The sequence below is a fragment of the Vipera berus genome (genome assembly GCF_964194415.1).
Source record: "Vipera berus genome assembly, chromosome: Z".
Classification (NCBI taxonomy): domain Eukaryota; kingdom Metazoa; phylum Chordata; class Lepidosauria; order Squamata; family Viperidae; genus Vipera; species Vipera berus.
In genome coordinates, this window is record NC_138205.1 from 68,826,358 (window position 1) to 68,846,526 (window position 20,169).

At 40.9% G+C, this 20,169-nt stretch overlaps 1 protein-coding gene across 1 annotated transcript in view; it reads right to left on the reverse strand.

Moving 5' to 3' along the window:
- Positions 1 to 17,136, reverse strand: part of HECW1 (HECT, C2 and WW domain containing E3 ubiquitin protein ligase 1) — a gene marked incomplete at its 5' end in the record, with an annotated part of 165,350 nt that extends 148,214 nt beyond the window's left edge. Inside the window, 3 exons of the mRNA XM_081346221.1 lie at positions 1,312 to 1,419; positions 11,151 to 11,475; positions 17,083 to 17,136. Coding sequence (XP_081202347.1) covers positions 1,312 to 1,419; positions 11,151 to 11,475; positions 17,083 to 17,136 — 487 coding nt within the window. The remainder of the gene's footprint in view (positions 1 to 1,311; positions 1,420 to 11,150; positions 11,476 to 17,082) is intronic.
- Between the last annotated feature and the right edge of the window lie 3,033 nt (positions 17,137 to 20,169).

Below are 20,169 nucleotides of genomic sequence, written 5' to 3' on the forward strand. Positions count from 1 at the left end.
CAAATGTAACCCAGACAACACACTGTTCACCAATTATCAAGTGATTTATGTTTTTTAAAAAAAATCAATAAAATATATTTAAGAAAAAGAAGCAACTCCAGGGTGCAGTCTCACAGAGCTTTTCTCTATACAAAAAACGGCAAAGCTGGATTATTGTCAGTAATTGCTTGGACAAGCTGGTAGCATATGCCAAAATCTTCCAGTACAATGATTTTAAGAAACAATTACAGAAGAATAATGCTACATAAAGAAATCTTCTTTATTCAAAGCTTAGGCTTTCCCCATTTTTATAATTAGAAGAGAGACAGTTTTCATTATTTGTAATTACACATAGTATCTAAATATAATTTAAGTATTCTTTAAGATAGACTCCACTAGATTTTTTTTAAAAAGCAGGCGAAAACAATTGAGTAGCCCTTAAATGATCACATTGCTAGGCTATCCTAAGAAGCTGGAAGGAAAAAAAATTCTAGAAGGAAAAGGGAAGCCATTCAATTGAGCCAATATGGTCGGTTAACAAATTATCTTGAGAGTCTTTATTTATTTTACTGAAGAAAGAAAGAAATTTAGTTTCATATTTGAGAAGCAATTTATTTCAGATACACATTGCCAATAATCCTCTTTCCAACTGAATTCAAATACATAAAAGGAAAGAAAAAGAAAGAAGAATAATTTGTCACATTGGTCTTGATTTTCCAATGCATTCCCTTCCCTATTAATAATTTTGGAACAACATGGAGATGAAGGGAGAATATTTCACATCATTTGTAGCATCTCCATACTATCAGTGCCAAGGCAACAAGTAGAAATTATGACAAATCAAGTCAGTACATGTGACAACAGACTTTAAGAGTTTTCATAGAGCAAGTCCAGTTGGGTTGGGAATGTTTTCTGTGGGCTGAAGTTTAGGGTAATTATTAGCTGAAAGAGATAGAAGTCTGGAAAGCTTTCCCTTGAAGTCTAAGATGGATCTTAAATGCAATTATACTGTATATACAAATTTTTCATTATTAATAATATAGTACCATTAACCTAGTATTTTTGGTCATTTTCCAAAATAGCAGTATCCTTGCTTTATTATTTTTTGTTTTTGTTGTTGTTGTTGTTTCTTATAGTATACTTGGCCCAACTTTTTTAATATCATTTAACTTATATTCCTCAATTTTAGAGATAGCATATGCAAGCACTTAAAAGTTACTTCAGGAATAATGCAACAACTGTGTATAGAAGAGTATCCAAATTTTGATTTGCTTTGCAAGCCCAGCTCTACGAATGTTCATTAAATTAGTGAGAAAGAGCAATGATACTTACATTCTGCAAAGCAAGAACTGGCATCAATTTTCCAGATAATCTGGCCTTTGTGAGAACCATTTACTCCACGATTTTTGTAGTCCAAGAAGTTTTCTGACAGAACCTCATCTGGGAAGTAATCACACACACAAACAAAAATTTTTTATTATTTCACAGCAAAAGGAGAATCAAAGGCAAATATTTTGTATAATTGTAACCTTGAGGTAAGATTGGTGGCAATACGTTTTATAAATAAATAAGTAAAAACTACTACTATCTTTTGATTAAAGTAGAATTAGCAGAAATCCTAAGGCAAATGAACTAAACAAAAAAAAGTTCTTCATGCACGCACACTTCCTTTATCACAAAGAATTCTAGCATGCATACCATTTCTTTTGTATTTTTAATAGTAGTTTTATTACTATTATTACTAAAAATGAAATATTACTAAAATAATTACAATTGTATTTTTCAGTAATAATGGTAAATAAAAACTAATGCAAACTAAAATAAAAAAATGTAGTAATGAAAAAGAAAAAGCAGTCCTCAACTTTGACCACAATTGAGCCCACAATTTCAATTAAGCCAAGCAGTCATTAAGCAAAATGTCATATGACTGCCCACGTGACTGGTTTGCTCAGTTACCAGAATCCTGGCATTCTCATTTGCAGTCATTAATTGAACGAGTAGGTTGTTACGTGAACATAGTTTCAGGTAAGCAGAGTGGGGTGCCTGGGGAGGGCGAGACCCTTAGAAGGTTCTGATCAGGAGCTAAAAATCCTCCCTGCCTAAATCAGAACAGAATTTTCAGTCCCCAACTCGCTTATGGTTTGGGCTGGGCCTTCCAGGGCCTCCCCCTCTTGCCTGAAGAACTTGGTGCTCCTGACCTAACTGTGCTGCCTTTTCTACTTACGTAGATTTCAGCTCCCTCTTCTCTCTAGGGAGAGAAGTCTGCCAATGTCCTAGGAACTTGATTTGTTTTTATTTTTTCCTTTGTTCCATCTCACAGAATTCTTTAAAATTTTGGCAAGCCTCTCTTGTAAATCCAATATAAGAAAATTATGCATGTCACTCTTTTACTTTTTCATTTGGTATATTCCTTTTAATGATTAAGACAATAATTGGTTTCTTTTGTATGCCCAGTGTAGCATCATTTTCTGTATCATTATTATAACCTGTCATTTTTAAATGTACTTTAATACCAATCTCAAATCTTGTTGTATAAAACAACTTCTATAACATCTTCTAAACATAGTTATCTTTACAGGAAAAAACTCTTAAAATTAACAAACATTTTCTAAAACTGATTACAAAAGGAAATATGACAACCCAATGTCCTATCTGTGATAGAGCAAGATTTCTATTTCCTCATCTCCCAAGCTCTAAACCCTCCAGAAACTGCTGTCTTGAGGAGCAACTTTATGGGACACTTGTGGAGAATCTTCTCTTTATCTGGACAGGAATTACGGACATTTTTGATTAATCACTTCTTCCCTGGAAATCTTGAAGCATATCAAATTCCTCAATGTTCACAAAATTCTCTCTCTCACTCTTTTTCTCTGCCTTCCTCCCTCCCTGATGTAAAATTTTTAAACTCTTAAAATAGCACAAGAGCTTATAAATTTCATTCATTTCAAAAAGGTAATAAAAATAAGTAGTTCTTTTATCCAGAGGAAACTAGAAGTTTTTCAGAATAAGTAGTCAACACTTTACAGTCTATCTGAATGGCCCAGAAAAAAGTAAGATGGATGCTAATATCTAGATCAGGGCTTTTCAACCAGTGGTACGGATACTACCTGTGATACATTGGCACCTGGCAGGTGGTATGCAACTATCCTAGAAAAGTGGTAGCAGGGGAGGGGAATGAGCGGAACCGGTGGCAGCACCGAACAAGCCTGAACGAGAGATGGCTGGAGCTGCAGGGCTCTCAGGGCTCAGCGGAAGCGTCAGGATCAGCACTTCTTTGGGGCTGTCAGGGCTCAGCAGAAGTGCCAGGATCAGCGCCAGGCTTGGTCATAGGATCATGTGAAGTGACCAAAACCTGCTGCAACCACCCAGCAGACGGGGAGGGGGGAATAAAAACTAAACACCCACCACCCCACCACCAATCCTCAACAGAAATGCTTACAACAATGAAAACCTCAGACAGGAGGAAGAGCGCCACCGGGCAGGCAGGTGTTTTGCTCGGTTGTGGCTTGGAGGGCACTTTTTTCAGTGCCATTGTAACTTTGAACAGTCACTAAGCAAACTATTGTAAGTCAAGGACTACCTGTACTTCATCACTTTTTTCCCTTTTTTTTTTTGGGTCATCAACTTTTTGACACCTTGCTAGGTGACTGGTGGTACTCAGATGTTGCCATATCCTAAAAGTGATACAATGGGTGAAAAGGTTGAAAAGCCCTGATATAGATATATAACAGGTCAATTTGGTTGCAAATAGATATAGAAGTTTATAAATTGTAGACCTGATTTGCAAGGAGAGAAATCTATTATTGTTGCAATATATTTGTCAGAGCTCAATTAGGGCACTGTATTTCTGTTTTTGTCTTTTTAATCCACTTTTTGTCTTTCATTTTTTAAAGTCTTTATAAAATTTGGTTCCTGTAAAATTTCTATTTTTTTCCTTTGGAGTTTGTATTTTAATTTTGTGTACTTAAAAAAATAAACAAAAAATGTAAGAGGATGTTCGCATAATTTGTAATTCACATAAATTTCCAGGCCACTTTGATGGCTTTTATCTGTTATATAAACAAGATAAATTTATTTCTCTTATTACGTTTATGTGAAAACTTTGCCCATAAATGTTTATTAATAGTTCCTGTTAGGGGATAGTTTTGTGTTGTTCATTTTATTGATTGTATTTTTATTGGTCAGTGATCAAAATAAACTGCTGTTTATCCGTTAATTCACTAGTATTTGAAGCTGTCTTTGGGTTGGTGTGTCTTAGAATAGATCCTCAAATCAAGTGTGTTAGCCATCAGTCTGCTAGATCAAGACACGGTTTGTTTGAACCACATACAGAACACATTCTAGCCAACATTACCATTTTCTCCAAAAAGCACATACCTGTTTCCCTGAAAATAAGACCCAATTGGAAAATAAGCCTTAGCATGATTTTTCAGGATGCTTGTAATATAAGCCCCACCCCCAACATAAGCCCCACTTAAGATCATCAGCCATAGGGATGGATTTAGTACTGTATTTCCCCATAAGTAAGACCTAGCCGGAAAATAACTACTAATGTGTCTTTTGGAGCAAAAATTAATATAAACCAGGTCTTATTTTTGGGGAAACACCATAACAGTTCTGTAATAAGCATAATATCTATACATTATTCCCTAAAATTCACTATATATTAGAATACGTTCTGTGCATTCATACATCAAGTGTAGCTTCATTAAATGTTGCTCTTTCACTGTGAACTTCAGGGGACTTGGGATTTCTCCCCACTTTTTTGCAAGAAATAAACTAAGCAGTATATTCAGAAAACCTCATTAATTAGAATATTTTCATGTTACATTCATTTTTAGAGAGATTTGCCTTTTAGGGGAAATAAAATTAAAGGCAAAAGTGAAGAAAAAGAAGAATATGATACTTAAAGCAAATCTTCTGTGACTAGTTCAAAATAGGTTTGACACAATTTTTTTAAAAAAAAAAATAGGAGCAATCTAGAAATTGGTCCTGAGAGAGTATGATGACATTTTATCAGATTTTTTAAAAATGTATTAATTTTTCCATAAGGACAGTGAAGAAGAAAGTCTACAATTTATCAGTAATAAGCAGAACACAATATTACCTGCATGTGAAATTAAAGTTTACAAGTTGCCTGTTTTAGGCATTTATGACTCAAGATAAGTTAGGTGAACTTGCCTAGATGAAATGAAGCTAGAGTTCTTCACATTTTTTCAAGGGGCACTTAGTTGTGAAATTCCTCCATTCCACTATTTTCATAATAGATGCAAATGATGAAATAGATAAAATATATTTACTCTGTATGAAATATTTCTATTGATTCCATTGTTGTCTAATTTAAAATTCTTTACTTCAAAAACATGGTTCCATTCATATTATATCCTACTACAATATTACAACAGGTAGTCCTTGACTTAGCAATCATTTAAAGTTACAATGCCCCCCCTCCTTATGACCTGGTTTTGAAGTTATGGATGCTGCAGCACCCCCTGGTCACATGCACCAAATTCTGGCAGATTCACCCTTATGACTGACCACAGGGCCATTGCAGCTCCTCCCCAACCTATTTTCCTCCCATCTTTCCCGCCAGATAGGTGAAAGCAGACCCAAAGACTGCAAACTCTGCAGTCGGCCTAAGACTACCTGGCATGGTTGAGTGACTGGGTTGGAATGGTCCCAAGATCTATAGGGACCTGATGATGAGGAAGCAAGCCCAAGGTCTGCAAGAACCTCAGATAGTGGGAAGTACAGCATCGGGTGCTTCAGGGGTGGGAGAGGCCTTGTGACGTCTAGAGCAGATGGATCCGGGTCTGCACTAGGCCTCCCATGTTTGAAACTGAAGGAATTGGAGGAGTCCTAAAGAATATGAAATTGACACAATGCTTTTTACATTTACTGCTAAGGAACATATATTTTCCATTTATTCGATGTAATTTCAAAAATTAGATTTAAAATGATTACATTTTTAAAAACTATTTTTATAGTTCTATTTTAAAAGAAAGAGATTATTAATGCCTTCAAACCACTAAAAGCTTCACATCAAAACTAAGGAAATACATGGGATGATTGAAACAATTTCTCCAGAGAAATAGCCCATTGAGATATGAAAAATGATTGTAGAAAGGGAGAGCTTATTAAAATTATGCCTAATCCCTGACCAAAAAAGTGCAGTTATTCCTTGGGAATGTTAATCATTTGTATAAAATTTATTTAAATGGAAAACCCTCCAGAAATGATTCCCTAACATACAATGAATATGGAAAGTATACACACATCTGTTAAAATGTCAAATTTTAGAGATTTTTTTTTAAAAAAAATCATATTCAGACAAATCACTTCAGATTTTTTTTAATCTTTAATGTAAGTTGTACAATTCAATTGAAAAACAAATCTTTTAGGACAAAATAAAAATAAAAAAATAAAATAAGGTGGTTGCATAAAAATACATGCCCTTAAACTAATACCTTACTGAAGCAGCTTTTGATTTTATGAGACCATTCAGTCTTTAGGGATAGGAGCCTGTCAGCATGGCAGATCTGCACAGCCCTCTTCAGGTCACCTCACAGATTTTCAGTTGGATTCAGGTCTGGGGTCTGGCTTGCCCATTTCAAAACAATGATCTTCTTCTGCTGAAGTTATTGTTTTGTTGATTTGGAGGTATGCTTTGGGTCATTGTTACATTGAAATATGAAATTCTTTTCCATCTTCAATATTTTAGCAGGGGCCTAAAGGTTTTGTGCCAAAATTGACTGATATTTGGAACTGTTCATATTTCTCTACACTTTGACTAAAGCTCCATTTCCAGCTGAAGAAAAACAGCCTCAAAGCATATTGCTGCTACCACCATGCTTCACTGTGGATATGGTATACTTTTGATGATGCACAGCATTGTTTTGGGGTATATCTAGTTTAATGAAAAGAAGGACAAGGGTTGACATGATAGCAGTGTTCCAGTATCTGAGGGGTTGCCACAGGGAGAAGGTCAACCTATTCTCCAAAGCACCTGAGGGCAGGCCAAGAAGCAACAGATGGAAACTAATCAAGGAGAGAATCAGCCTAGAAATAAGGAGAAATTTCCTGACAGTTAGAACAATTAACCAGTGGAACAACTTGCCTCCAGAAGCTGTGAATACTTCAATACTGGAAGTTTGTCTGAAATGGTATACGTCTGGGGTGGCAAATCTATGGCACGTGTGCCAGACTGGGCACGCAGAGTCCTTTCTGTTGGCACGCGCACCTTCCCTCCCCCTCTCCACATGCACCTGACTAGTGGGAACTGGAGAGGGCAGGGAAACCGAATCCAGCAGCACTCTCGCAGGAACAGCTGTGAGAGATGGGGGGAGAGTGAGTGAGCGAGCAGCTGGCCTTTGGAAGCGATGGTGGGTGTGAGTTTGGAGAAGACAAATAGGACACGGTGTCTGCGCTTTGCAGAAGTCTAGTGAGGGAAGGAGGACATGTAAGTTTGGACTTTGGAGAAAGGGAGAGACAGAGAGAGAGAGAGAGGAAGGAAGGAAGGAAGAAGGAAGGAAGGAAGGAAGGAAGGAAGGAAGGAAGGAAGGAAGGAAGGAAGGAAGGAAGGAAGGAAGGAAGGAAGGAAGGAAGGCTGGGCCCACCAGCGCTGCTGGGCAGATGGGCGGCCAGGCATGCCCAAGTGATGCCAAAGCCAGCCAGCCCTTCTGCGGGAGCGCGGGGAGACACCGGCTACCCCTGAGCCCCATGTCTGCCTCCCTTTGGGCTCCCTTGCCCTCTCCCCCCCTCAGGGCTGGGGCTGGTCAGATTCCCCCCATGGGCAGCGCTGCGCCTGTCCCCGGCCAGCCCTCCTCCTCCATCCTCCTCCTTCTTCTGTGGGTGGACCGTGGCTTACCGAGCAGGGCAGCGCCTTTCCCCACATGCGTCCTCAGGTGAAGGAGCCAGGCAGCCATGGCTCTAGCTCCCCTGCAGCCCCCATCTGCCTGAGGCCCGAGCTCGGCGCACCTAGCTGGCCTCCCTTTTATATCATCTCTTCTTGCCCCCCTCCTTTTATATCTTCTCTTCTTGCCCCCCTCCTTCTTTTATATCCACTCTTCTCTCCCCCTTTTATATTTTATCTCCCCCTTTATATCCTCTCCTTTCCCCCTTATATCCTCTCCTCTTCCACCTCCTTCTTCATATCCTCTCTTCTCCCTTCTTTTATATCCTCTCTTCTCCCTTCTTTTATATCCTCTTCTCTCCCCCTTTATATTCCTTTTCTCTCCCTTTTTATATCCTCTCCTCTCCCCCTTTTATATCCTCTTCTCTCCTCCTTTATATCCTCTCCTCTATCCCTTTATATCCTCTTTTCTGCCCCCTTCTTTTATATCCTCTCTTCTCTCCTTCCTTCTTTTATATCTTCTTTTCCTTTTTTATATCCTCTTTTCTCCCTTTATACCCTCTTTTCTCCCCCTTTCTCCTCTCCCATTTATATCCTCCCTTCTCTCCCCCTCCTTCTTTTACATCCTCTCTTCTCTCCCCCTTTTATATCCTCTTCTCTCTCCCCTTTATATCATCTCCTCTCTTCCCTTTATATCGTCTCTTCTCCCCCTTTATATTCTCTCTTCTCTCCCCCTTTATATCCTCTCTTCTCTCCCCCGTTATATCTTTTCTTCTCTCCTCCCTTTATATTATCTTCTCCTTCTTTTATATCCTCTTCTCCCCCTTTATACCATCTCTTCTCTCCCTCCCTTTTATATCTTCTCTCGCCCTCTTTTGTATCCTCTTCTCTCCCCTTATATCCTCTCCTTTCCTACTTTTATATCTTTTCTCCCCTTGTATCATCTCTTCTCTCCCTCTTTCTTTTATATCCTCCTCTCTCCCCTTTTATATCCTCTTCTCCCCCTTTATATCATCTCTTCTCTCCCTCCCTTTTATATCTTCTCTCCCCCTTTTGTATCCTCTTCTCTCCCCTTATATCCTCTCCTTTCCTACTTTTATATCTTCTCTCCCCTTGTGTCATCTCTTCTCTCCCTCCCTTTTATATCCTTTCACTTTTTTTATAACCTCTTCTCTCCTCCCTTCTTTTATATCCTTTCTTCTCTTTTATATCCTGTCCCTTTTATACCCTTCTCTCCCTTTTATATCCTCTTTATATCTTCTCTCCCTCCTTCTTTTATATCCTCTTCTCTTCCCTTTTATATCCTCTTCTCCCCCTTTATATCATCTTCTCTCTGCCTTTATATAATCTCTCTCTTCCTTTTATACCTCTCCCCCTTTTTATGTCCCCTCTTCTCTCCCCCTTTCATATCCTCCTCTCCCCCTCCTTTTTATATCCTCTCTTCTCTTCCCCCTCTTTCTTTTATATCTTCTCTCCCCTTTATATCCTCTTCTCTACCCCTTAATATCCTCTCTTCTCTTCCCCCTTTATATCCTCTTGTCTTTCTTTTATATCTTTCTTTCCCCCTTTTATGTCCCCTCTTCTCTTTCATATCCTCTTCTCTCCCACCTCCTTTTTTATATCCTCTCCTCTCTCCCGCCTTGTTATATCTTCTCTCCCTTTTATATCCTCTTCCCCCTTCTTTATATCTTCTCCTTTCCTCCCTTCTTTTATATCCTCTCTTCTCTTCCCCCTTTTATGTCCTCTCTTCTCTCCCCTCTTTTATATTCTGTCTTCCCATCCCCCTTTTATATCCTCTCTTCTTCAGAAATGTCAAACTCGCAATGTCACATAATGTTGAAAGACGTATTGGGACTGTTTTGCCATTGGGGTGGGCAATGGATGGACGTGGCTTCCGGTGATGCATCCAGCCCGTGGGCTGGCAGTTTGACACTCCTGTTTTATATCATCTCCTCTCTCCTCTTTTCTCTTTGGTGCATCTCCAGCTGACTGCTCTCCTCAAGGCTGTGCTTCTCCGTCTCTCTTTCACCATCCTCTTTTCTTCCCACCCCATTGTCTTTTTTTCTCCCCCTCTCCTGCCAAAATCTGCTTCTTTTATAGCCTCTTCTCTCTCTTCCCTGCCTCCTTTTATCTTCTGGGTGCACTGGAAGCGTCAATCAGCTGTAACTGTGTGCGCTGATCCTGGGCTCTCAGCAGGAGCCAGGCAATGCCTCACACAGCTCCAGCTGAATCTCTGCCTGAATACTGCATGAGGCTGCCTGCCACCACTAATCAGCTGGAGCTGCATGCATCAATCCTGGGCTCTCAGTAGGACCCAGGCAACGCCTCGCACATCTCCAGCTGAATCTCCACCCAAAGACTGAATGAGGCTGCCTGCCACCCTCAAGGCTGCTGTCAATCAGCTGGAGCTGTGTGTGTCGATCCTGGGTTCTCAGTAGGACCCAGGCAACGCCTTGTGCAGTTCCAGATGACTTTCCAACAAGCCTGTGTGGCACTGCCACCACTTCACCTCATCCACTTTTACACTTTTTTTACAGTGCTGTTCATCCCGTCATATGCATACCACCTGCCAGATGCCAATATACCACTAGTGGTACGTATACTACCAGTTGAAAAGACCTCCAAAGTCCCTTCCAACTCTGTTATTGTTTTACACTATATATTTTGAAATTATGGCAAAAGGGTTCAATGTTGGCTTTATCGGACCATAACACATTTTTCCACATTTTGTCTACAATCATGTGACCACAGGCTTGCTGGAACGGGTGTAACTCCAAGGACCAGTCATAACCACCATTCATTTAATGCCACAGTAAATTTGAAGAGTCAATGAATGAATGATCATTAGACAGCACCCGTTCATTTGAAATGTATTTGTATTTCCTTTCAATACAAATAACTGAAAATGCAGACAATCCAAACCCGACTGAACTGCATGCTTCCTACAACCATTCTCTGTACAGATATTTATGTTGTTAATTGCAGTATCTATTTTGGAATTAGATTACTGATGTAAAATAACAACACAAGTAGGACTTGCTATGAAACATTTATGACCAGGATTCAGCAGCTAATCACAAACCTCCTGATTTTGCAAGGCTAAATTTATTTCCTAGACTAGGGCTTGTCTGAAGTTTCACATTGTTAAAATTTCTCTTTTCCTTCCATTTGATACCTCTTTTATTGTTGCTTTTATTGATTCTTTACTGGAGTAAATTATGGATTACATTTAACTTGAAATAAATCTGCTTTACAATACATGTTTTATTTGCAAAATTAAGTTATAACAAATCCTATAAATAGAGCAGAGCTGACTTACCAATGAGATACATGCCAATCCAATCACCTGCATCTACTTCTTCCTTTATATCCCAATAAATCACTAGATCCTTTGAATGTCCTATGGAATAATAGGAACTGCTAACCATGAGTGTAGACCGGCTGTCTGAAGTGACCAAATCTGTGTCACTGGTTGAGCGGGGAATAGTGACTGTCCCATGGAGCCCACTTCCAATGTCCATGTTGTGGAACTGGTCTGGGTTATAGCTGTATCTCAGAGATTCTTTACACCGACGCCGGTTCTGCGAATTCCTGGATGGGGATGCCATAGCAGCCAGGCCTAATAACCTGTTCTGGTACAGATTCTGCCAAAATGAAAGAGAGGAATCATTGGAATTCAAATAAATGAAAATGACTTCCCCTTGAAAATTATCAAACAGAATGAAGAGAGTTTTGCTAATAACAATGTTGGATATTACAGATGTAATCATAAAATCTGGAACCCATGTCAGTAGCTATTATTAAAACAGATATTGCCTATCTGATGCAATATAAATTTGTACCTAATGTGTTCAATGTGAGATTCATTTTACTAAAAACATAATATAACTTAATGAAGTACAGAACTTTCATCAGCAAATTACATTTCTGTTTGACTTTTATCTTTGGCTCATCACTAGCTTTTGGGAGCTAAGTCAATATTTTACTGCTATCATCTTAATTTTCATGGCTTGTCACAAAAAAAATGTAAGTCACCTTCTCAAAAATTGCTGCTGCCAAACAGAGCTTTTATCATATGTTTGGTACTGATGGTTGGCAATTATTGACAACTCAATTTGGTTATTACTGTGTAAGAGATGAACCTCTTAGCTTAATTCCTTTAGAAACTAAGTGCTGTCTACTTTGCTATAGCTGACTGTAACTTCAAAGCATAGAAGAATTCTATGCAGTTATGACACATTTTCAAGACTCTCAATTATAGCACTTATTTGGAATTCTGTATTGCAACTCTACAGTAGGTTGCACAGATCTTTCCATCATGATTTGCTTCTAATTTGCAACATCAGGCTGGTTCAGTCTGAAATAGTGTGAAAAAACCAATGACATTTGCAAGGGAAAGAAAGATGATTACATGATTACCATCATGCAAATGTCATTGTTTATTTATTTCAGGATGCAAGTATGCAATATGCCTGCTATCATTCTGACATCATTACAGTTTGCTGGATGGAAACTACATAATGGCTGGTCAACTCATCAAATGACTTCACATTAAAAACATGCTGTGTAAAAGCGTGAAGAAAATACATCTTCACATGTCCATCACATAGTAGCCATTTTATCCAAGACCAATCAAGTGGGATTCATTTCATTCTTTCATAGATAAAAAAGTAGAGGTTGTTTAATTTTTGTGGTTGATGGAATCCTTATTTAAGATTCTGAAGATTAATGTAAAGCTTACAGTTCCAGTTTAACACATTAAGATTTTGAGAGAAACTGTCAGTAGACTATATCTGATGTGTTTTATGCTAATTAGATTTTTAAGGGCTATCACAGTCCACCTGAAATCATTATTGATAAAAATGCTTTACTGATCAATGAAAACTAGTAACTATAATCAAGTATTGTTCTGCCTCCCTCATTTTTCATTTCTCTACAGATTAGAAAGCACTAGTATGGGGCATAGGGCACCGCAACGCATCATATCTGATAGGGGGGTGCAATTTATGTAAGCATTTTGAAAAGAATTTTTATCCCTTTTAGGAAACATTAGATATGGTTATATCGGACGTTTTCCAATTAAAAGAATCATAAACCCAGTAACAGTAGAATTAGAATTACCCCAAAATCTTAGGCAGATACACCCAATTTTTCATTGCAGTTTACTAAAAAGAGAACAGTCACCCCTACGAACAACCCCCCCCCCACGTCCTATCATGGTTGAAGGAGAACAATACTTCAAGGTAAAAGAAATCCTAGATTCAAGGAAACACCATGGAGCCATTCAATACTTAGTAGCTTAGAAACACCTCCCCTCCTCAGAAAATGAGTGGGTCAATAAACATCACATTAGAGCAGGGCTTTTCAACCAGTTGTACAAGTACCACCTGTGGTACATTGGCACCTAGCAGGTGGTATGCGACCATCCTAGAAAAGTGGTAGCGGGGGAGGAGAATGAGCTGAACCGGTGGTAGCACTGCAGAAGCCTGAGCAAGAGATGGCTGGAGCTGCAGGGTTGTCAGGGCTCAGCAAAAGCGCCAGGATCAGCACTTTTTCAAGGCTGCCAGGGCTTAGTGGAAGTGCCAGGATCAGTGCCAGGCTCCAGCTGGAGCTCGGCGCTGATCCTGGCACTTATGCTGAGCCCAGAAGAAGCACCGATCAGATGGAATGTTGCAGCATCTCCAGGATCTTGTGATTTACATTCAGATGCTTGGCAACTGATTCATGTTTATGACAGTCACAGTTCCCAGGGTCAAGTGAAGTGAGCAAAACCTGCTGCAACCACCCAGCAGACAGGGGAATAAAAACCAAACACCCCCACCCCACCCCCGCTGCCAATCCTCATCAGAAATGCTCACAACAATGAAAACCTCGGACAGGAGGAAAAGCACTGCCGGGTGGGCAGGCAGCTGTCTTGCTCAGCTGTGGCTTGGGGGGCACTTTTTTCAGTGCCATTGTAACTTTGAACAGTCACTAAGTGAACTGTTGTAAGTTGAGGACTACCTGTACTTCATCACTTTTTTCCTTTTTTTTTTGGTCATCAAGTTTTTGACAAATTGCTAGGAGACTGGTGGTACTCGGATGTTGCCATATCCTAAAACCAAAACTGTATTCCATGACCCCTCGGGAGTTGGAGGAATTACAAAAAATTATAGAAAATTATTTGGCGAGGGGGTTTATCCAACCAGTGAAACCAAAAACAGAAGCCCCTGTGCTATTTTGTGAAAAGAAAGATGGGTCGCTTCATCTATGTGTGGATTATAGATCTCTTAACATAGTGAATGACAGTAACCTCTACCCACTCTCTTTGATGAAGGACATGCTGGCACATTTGGCAAAAAGAAAGATCTTCTCACAACTGGACTTGAGGGATGCTTATTATCGAGTCCTTGTCCTTGTCTTTATTATTACAGCCATAAGCCAACTCATGAATTAAACATTCAAATACAACAAAACTAAACAGAACCGAACACAAAAAGACATAGCAATGTATTACAAATTAATGGTGTAATCAATGGGTCCCAAGGTCTGCCCAGTTTTATAGACAGTATAACAAAACCTAGCTACCTTCAGTATAAAATATTATTAAAAGATCTAAAATATTTATGTTTTTGGTGGATCCCCAGTGCTGCTACACAGAATCTAGCCACCTGCGCCATGATCACTGCCTGCTCATCCTTAAGCAGCCACTAGAGATAAATACTTTCTGAACAACCAGGATACCTATCAATTATGGGGAGGACATGGTTTCTTCGAATAGCTCTGTAGAAGGAACATTGAAGGAGTATGTGTCCAATGGTCTCCACCATTAAGGGGGGTGAGGGGAAAACAGCATTCAATTGCCCGTTAGGCTGTTTCCAATTTAGAGTCCTGCCGTTCGGACTACAAGGAGCACCTGCAGTTTTCATGCAACTAATAAATGAGGTGCTCCAGGAGCATCTTTATAAAGAGGTGCTTGTCTACTTGGATGATATCCTAATATTCTCAAAGTGGTGCTAAATAAACTGTGAGCAGCCCGCTTGTATGCCAAACTGTCTAAGTGCGAGTTCCACAAAGAGAATCAATTACTTGGGATATCACATCTCTTCGAACGGCATAAAAATGGACCCCGAAAAGGTCTGGGCGGTGCTAGAGTGGGCTCTGCCCTGCACATGGAGATATCTGCAAAGCTTCCTGGGATGTGCAAATTTTCACTGCCAGTTCATCCCATCTTTTGCTCAAAACGCACTGCCCATCACAAATCTACTGAAAACTAAAGGAGAGGGGAAACTGAAGCCCAACCAACCTTTAAAGTGAACTGTGGAATGCCAAACCGCTTTTGAGAAATTGAAAAGACTATTTTAAGTAGAACCAGTGCTAAAACACCAGGACCCAGAAAAATCTTTCATCATTCAGGCAGATGCCAGTGATGTGGCAGTAGGGGCAGTGTTACTTCAAGAGAATAATGAAGGAAAATTGCAACCTTTTTTTAACTAAGATGGTGGCATGTTCAGACACAGCAGCCCCAAGCTCCCGGTATTGGTGTGTGGTGTTTGGAATAATGTACATATGGATGTGTGTGCACAGTGTAGTGCAAGGCATTAAATTTGTCTACACACAATGTCATGCCTCCGTCCGAGCCTGAATCAGAGGAAGACATGGAGTTCTCAGTTGAGGCCCAGTAGGGGGTGTCTGTGGCTTTGAAGGACTGTAGGGAAGAGCAGACTGAGGCAGGCCAGGGCCCTTCAGGTTTGGAAAAGGGAAGGCAGAGTGCAGGCGAAGAGCAAGCCCCCCCACACACACCTGATCCTAAAGCAAGGAGAGCAGAGAGGAGGAGAGAACAACAGAGGCAGGCTCAATTGCTCGGGAGGAGAGCATCCTGCCCCATTCCACAAGGCACACCTGGGAAATAATAATTAAGGAGATGCTGTGGGGTGTGGAATTTGCCAGGAACAAACATGGTATCTTGAGATAGTGAATTGTGCTCTTCTCTAACGTGGACACTTTGAATTCCAGACCAGTTGGCTTCCTGCTTCACAACCACAGACAACATTTCTGAGTCTCTCCTTGCAGACTGCAGGCAAACTGAGAGTTAAAAGGACTCTTTACATTTTTGTTTTGTTTTTGTGTTATCTGTCTTGCCTGGAGAACACTGTAATCTTCTCCGGCTATATTGAAATTGCCTTTAGCCAGAGGCAGCTGAAAGGAAAGTGTGGGTGTGCATTGGTTGAACTCTTGCCAGCATATGTGGCAGCTTTTGGGGAACATGGGCAGTGATTAAAGAACTGCTTATCTTGCCAGCTGACTGCTTTGCCTCCATTCGGGGCCCTGGGTCATCACACACATGTAGAGGTGCTAAACATCAGGCTCGCAAGTCAATCCTGGATTATCAGCGATTTTCAGCAGTCCCACAACATACCGAACTGCATAGCAAGGCTTTCATGGATTGTCATGGGGTGGGGGATGTGCCAATGAAAGCAAAAGCAAAAGGAGCAGAAACAAAAGCATGGCTGTAGAGCCGGCCTGTTAGCTTGGCTCCGAAAGCAGCCCCACAGACTAGCGTTGCTAAGTGTCTTCTTGAGCAATGCTAGATCCTTTGTCCACAAAACTGATGAATTAGAACTGCAGATGGCATTAAGCAGGCTTCTCCGTGAAAGCTGTGTGATGATTGTCATGGATACCTGGCTACACCTAGCTGTACCCAATGTGGCAGTAGAGTTGACAAGCCAAATCATTTATCGCTCCGATAGAAATAGCGATTCCGGTAAGAGCAAGGAAGAGGACTCTGTATCTATATACACAGTGACTGGTATGTTAACAGCAGAGTAGTCTATACATATTGCTCCCCAGATGTGGAACTGATGACTGTCGCATGTAGGCCATTTTATCTGCCTCGAGAAATCACTGTGATAATTATTATAACTGTCTATATTCCACCTGATGCCAATGTCAGCACGGCACTTTCTAAGCTATATGATATTATCTCCAGGCAGCAGCAAACTCACCCAGAGGGTGCTCTTGTCATGGCTGGGAACTTCTATCAAGCCTGTCTAAAACAGTTCTCCCTAAGTTTGTGCAGTACGTGCAATTTTCCACCAGAGGGAAGAACACTCTAGAGCAGGGGTAGGCAACCTCAACTTTTTTATGACTCATGGACTTCAACTCCCAGAATTCCTGAGCCATGCTGGCTCAGAAATTCTGGGAGTTGAAGTCCATGTGTCATAAAAGAGCCAAGGTTGCCTACCCCTGCTCTAGACCGTGTGTACTCTAACCTGAAACAGGCATACAGAGCAATCCTCCTCCCCCACCTGGATACATCCAACCATCTTTCACTCCTGTTGTGCCTGAAGTATGTCCCTCTGAGGAAAAGAACTCAGTCACGAAAATGGTTAAAATCTGGTCAGAGGGTGCTCTCAGTCAGCTGCAGGACTGTTTTGAAACCACTGAGTGTATCTGAACATCAAGACCTGCATGAACACACTGATGCCCTAGTCTCTTACATCAAAGTGTGCACTGACAGCGTGACAACAAAAAAGGGCATCAGAATCTATGGGAATTGTAAACCATGGATGACTGCAGAGGTATCCTGAGCCCAGGATTCTGCCTTTGAGGCAGGGGACAGGGATACATATAGAGACACCACGGCAAACCTTAGAAAAGGCATTAAGATGGCAAAACAAAAATACAAATATAAGGTGGAGAACCACCTAGCAAATAACAACCCAAAGCAAGTGTGGCAGGGATTGCAGCACCTAACTAACCATAAGGGCAACACAAGGAACATGGTCAATGCCAATGCCTTGTTGGTAGAGGAGTTGAACATCTTCTTTGCTCGCTATGAGGTGAAAAGACCAGACCCCATAGCCTCTGCCTGCCAGCCTTCTGATTCCCAGCCACTCACCCTATACGAACATCAAGTGAAAGCTGCATTGAACAATGTAAATTCCAGCAAAGCTGCAGGCCCAGATGGGGTGCTCGGGATAGTGGTAAAGAATTGTGCCGATCAATTAGCAGGGATCCTGACAAGGATCTTTAACATCTCCCTGAAAATGGTCTATGTTCCATCATGCTTGAAAGCAGCCATTATTGTCCCAGTCCTGAAGAAAACAGCAATTAACTGCCTAAATGACTACAGACCTATCACATTAACATCTGTAGTGATGAAATGCTTCGAAAGACTGGTTATCTAATACCTTAGGACATGCCTTCCTCTGGACTTTGACAAACATCAGTTTGCCTACAGGGGGAATAGGTCGACAGATGACGCCATAGCTACTGTCTTACATTCTGTAGCGAGCCATCTGGAGAAACCCGGAAACTATGTCAGGATGCTTTTCATTGACTATAGCTCGGCCTTACTATCCTGCTGAGCATCCTTATCAAAAAGCTGACTGACTTGGATTTTCCCTCTTCCATCTGCAACTGGATCAAACACTTTCTGAGGGACCGGCCACAAACAGTGATGGTTTGGTCTGTCACATCCACCTCCCTGAAGCTTTGAATTGGCTCACCACAGGGCTGTGCTCAGTCCCTACCTGTATTCACTGTACAAACATGATTGTGTATCATCTAACCCATCCACTGCGATCATTAAGTTCGCAGATGATACCACCGTATTGGGCCATATTACAGGTGGAGACGAAACAGTGTACAGGGGTAGGTTCAAAACCTATTCTCATGGTGCCTAGAAAACAACCTGCACCTGAACATCGGCAAGACAAAGGAGATGATGTTAGGCTTCTGGAAGAAAGGAGAGGAACCCGCCCCACTTTATATTGAAGGGGGCAGTGTGGAGAGAGTTTCCTCCTTTAAATTCCTGGGAGTCTACCTCGGCGAAGATCTTACCTGTAAAATTAACACAAACCAGATGGCCAGAAAGGCCCAACAGACAGTCCACTTCCTTAGGGTCTTGCAAAAGAACAAAATGGAACAATGACTGATGACCTCCTTTTACTGGTCCATTATAGAAAGCATCCTCTCACATTGCATTATGATGTGGTATGTTGGCTTGACAGCCATGGATATAAGGACACTACAGAGGGTAGACAGCACAGCACAAAACATTGTGGGTTGTCCCCTGATACCACTAGATGACATCACTAGGGCTCACTGCCTTAGAAGAGGAAAATCCTCAGGGACGACTCACACCCTGGTCAGCACTTCTTCACTCTCCTACCATCGGGTAGGAGATATAGAAGCATAGCCAGCACCAACAGGCTGAAGAACAGTTTCTACCCATGGGCTGTCAGACTCCTGAATAGAAAATAACTCCATGTCAACATAGTATGATAGACTTGTGGGGCAGGCACATTGTGCAACAAGTTCATATGGTGCAATAAGATTGTGTGTTTGTTAGTAGGATTCACTGGGTTAGGGATTTTGTGGTTGTTGTTTTCACTGTGAATTGTGTTGGGGGGGGGTGCACGAAAGGAGGCTCAGCCAATCTCATTGTATACATGTTGTACTGTGACAATAAAGATAGTTTTGAATTGATTTGATTTGAGGAAACTTACAGAAATGGACCAAAGATGGACAGTATGTGAAAAGGAAGTGTATGTCATCCAGTGAGCTCTGCTAACTTGGTGACATTTCCTGTAAGGGAACAAAATCCCCTTCCAAGTATGGACTGACCATAAAAACCTAGAAGCTCACAAAACACCCAGGAAATTGTCCCCTAAGCAGTCAAGGTGGTCCCAACACTTCAATTGGTTCAACTTCACCATTAAACATCTGCTGGGGGGGGAAGAATTTCCTAGAAGACACACTGTCATGATTATTGCAATATAATAGCACAAAAAACAAGATAACAGACCCACTCATGCCATCAAAGCAATTAGCCGCACCAGTCACTACACAAGCACAGACAAAAGCCCTCAAACCATTAGCAAACCAGGCAGGGGTGGAATTTAGACAAAGAATGTACCCCCAGGCATCTGGCATATTTCTCATTGCGGAAGACTAGATGCAAGGACCTAACCACAGCTTCACAGCTTTGGGAATGGTGCCTTATCAGCATCATTCCCACAGTGGATTCATCACCTGGAGATTGGCCATTTGAACTGTCCGGATGGACTATTGGAGTGGGGTTTGCTTTTTGCTCTTTTAACCTATTTATTTGCGCAGGAACCTCTCAGATCCTGCCTTCTATGCCTGCTGTCAACTTCTCCTAATAAAAGTTCCTTTTGGGATGAAGTCATTCCAAGAGTTCTGCTTTCTTGAGAAGAGGTTTTGAAGCAGGTCCTTACAAGAGGTTCTCAAAACACAATGTTTTTAAAGAAATGTCTTGAGAGTGATAAAATAAACGTCTTTAAGAAATACTTTTAATAAATGCATATTGACTGATAAATATTACATAGCTT